The sequence below is a fragment of the Macadamia integrifolia genome, chromosome 3 (genome assembly GCF_013358625.1).
Source record: "Macadamia integrifolia cultivar HAES 741 chromosome 3, SCU_Mint_v3, whole genome shotgun sequence".
NCBI classification, from domain to species: Eukaryota; Viridiplantae; Streptophyta; class Magnoliopsida; order Proteales; family Proteaceae; genus Macadamia; species Macadamia integrifolia.
Window position 1 is genome coordinate 5,019,353 of NC_056559.1, and position 2,966 is coordinate 5,022,318.

Sequence of the window (2,966 nt, forward strand, 5' to 3'; positions counted from 1 at the left end):
TGTCCGAATGAATAACCACTATTATATTGGGATTTCAAATTCTGGTAGACTAGCACCCTGTTTTTGCTTCAGCTCATTTTGAACTCATCAAATGACATGTATGAATTTGTTTGGTTGAAACATTAATTTAATGGTAGCCATGCGGACATGAAATTGCTGTAAACATGAATGCCATTTATAAGCGGCTGATTGCTACTGTGGGTGATAGAAACTGTATCCATTTGACCTCCAATTTTCCCACAACATGCTATCAAAACAGATGTTCTTAAAGACACAAAATCATTCAAGAGGAAAGTTCCCATAGCCAGACTGAACCCAAGTACAGCCAATTCTAAGATGACTTATGACCAATTTTAGTATTTCCTTTACCGATTCAACCTGGTTCCAGTCGATATGAAACAGAATCAAATCAGAATCATCAGCAACTGATTCTGGTCTTGAAGGAAGCTTCAGGAAACCTGGAAGAGCATATCATGTTTACCTTCGGCCAATGAGAAAAGAAAATTCCACCATTGGTAGTGTAACTCGTATGACTAGATTCCAATATCATCAACTACCACGCCAATTATAGGGGTTGAAAATAACATTTTTCATACTAATGAAAGGGACTGATCTCCATGGTGATCTTTTCACACAAGTCTTGGCCACAGAGGGGCTTAGGTTACCCAAACAAGTGGCCAATCCTATCTATCCAACATGAATTGCACAACACCTTTCTTCGTATCAAAGGTAAGCTGCATTGGAAGCCCTGTCTATATGTGGCCATGTAAAGAACATTCTGCAATTTTACTCTAAATTAGAGAGCTCAAAGACGAATTGAAGTAAACCCACCTTGATATTTAACATTACAAGAGCAAGCTGAATCCCATGACTGATCATCCTGAATCAATCTTTCAAATTTAATCTCACATTCTGGACTTTAACCGAAAGCTTTAACTTCTGTTCCTCCATATCTTTTAAGACTGTCAGGAGACTCCCCCGATACACATCACAACGCTGATTTGCATTGTCCAGTTCAGTGGTCAATTCTTGAATCTTCTTGTCTTTCTCATCCTATAAGAAAAGGGGATGAATAGTAATATATATTATTGGTCATAACCAGATTACCCAGCAAGCTCATGAAAAGAATGGATAACCAGGTCAATCTATCATACTACAATATTATTGTGTTGTCCAACAACATTCAGAGCATGTGTCTTTGCTGTTCTCATTGTGTCTAGACACGAAGAAACTCCTCTTGGAGGCAGGTATAGCAGAAAAAACCAAGCACATATCAGTTCAATTTATCAAACCAAGATGCAACTTATGAGTTCACGAAGAACATCTATTAATATATAAGTAATATTATTAACCATGAGAAACGCATACAAAAGAAGTTTAATAGCTAAAAATGAAATTTAAAACACACTGCTAGCCCTGAAAGAAGAATGGCTGATTCTGCAGACCCAATCCTCAAAAACAGCTAAAAAGAACGATATGCTTTGCAGTAGCAAAAGGGGCAGAGGTAAAAGAATGATAAAAGAAAACAAAAAAGTTCTTCTTTTCTCCTATAACTATAGACCCACTATTGCTCGCAGGAAAATAAGCATGCATAGAACACAGAGAGACAAAATTCCTCATTTCATATTCCAATTCATACATTATGTTCACAGTAAGTCACAACATCCATAAGATGTGTTGTTTATCGAGTGGGATTTTGAAACCCCTTAAGGTGTCAAATAATTTGGCAACTTAATTTTTTGCCCTCTTGTGTGGGTAAAATCCTGTCATTTTACATGTATACTCAAAAAAGTGTTCGAGACAATGACATAATGGTCAATACACATTTAAATTAGGTTGAAAACCCTTTTTTGCCCTTGATGTAAAAAATTTTGGGAATAAGACAAGAGGAAATCAAAAGAAAGTTACAATTTCTAAATGCACATATAGAGATCAGACAATCTATTATCTAATATATGTAAATTTCCAACCCAAAAGTTCGAACCATTGAGGGGAGGGACTCATAGGTAATGAGGGGACAAAAGGCCTCAGGGGTAATCAATATGGGACTATTCTCCCAATACTCCCTCCCCCCAACGTGTAGGCAAAAGCTGGAATTGCGTACACATGCACAGATGACAGAACATGAAGGAATCATGATCAAGAACTGCTCTGTTACCATGTAAAATCGAACCCAATAGACTCATAGTTATATGAAGACACGGAAATCCCACTCCTAACTGATATGGGATCCCAACAATGGGGATTCCAACTAGGGGGAAAGTTGGGAGAATACTCCCACTTCAGTTACCCTTGAAGCCTTTTGTCCCTCATATACCTGTGAGTCCCTCCAATTAATAGTTCAAACTTTTGGGGTGGAAATTTACATGGTATCAGAGCAAGTGAAAGTTGTAGCAGTGCATGGGGGACCCAGTAACAATGGGCTTCTCAATCAGCATGGTTTATACCAGCTTCAGGTTTTTCCTGTAAAGTGAATGGGTTAAGCAACCATGCCTGGAGTTTAATTATGCTACCCAAGAAAATACCAGCTCCAATTTCCATTTTGTATTGAAGTCATTATAATAGAATGCACAAAATATGATTCATTATGGGCAGGAGAGTAATGCCAATACATAGGTGGGAATAGGGTCCAGTTAATTTCTCATCATGTCTTTGCTACACACACAAAAATTATTCAAGAATACCTTCAAATGAAGACACCATTATATGTTCTGGTGCAATTATCCTTACTTTAAAAAAGAAAAGAAAAAAAAATTCTATCAGGGGGTAAAGAGACACCATTTAATCATTGATATTTTTTTGGGGTAATGTTTTCTGTGGGGGAGTGCAGCCTCCACCATTGTCTGTCTCTTTCCTCACCCATGTGAAATGACCTATATGGGCAGAGGAGAAAGACAGACTGTGGGGGTGCTGGTGGAGGTTACGCTCCTCCACAGAGAACACTCTCCCTTTTTTTTTTTTTTTTT

The 2,966-nt window shown here is 37.8% G+C and overlaps 1 protein-coding gene across 1 annotated transcript in view; it reads right to left on the reverse strand.

The window, feature by feature from the left end:
• Window positions 1-565: 565 nt before the first annotated feature.
• Window positions 566-2,966, reverse strand: part of LOC122074561 (protein FAR1-RELATED SEQUENCE 5-like) — a 5,456-nt gene continuing 3,055 nt past the window's right edge. Inside the window, exon 2 of the mRNA XM_042639436.1 lies at window positions 566-1,053. Within this exon, the coding sequence (XP_042495370.1) occupies window positions 886-1,053 (168 nt within the window). The 3' untranslated portion in view covers window positions 566-885. The remainder of the gene's footprint in view (window positions 1,054-2,966) is intronic.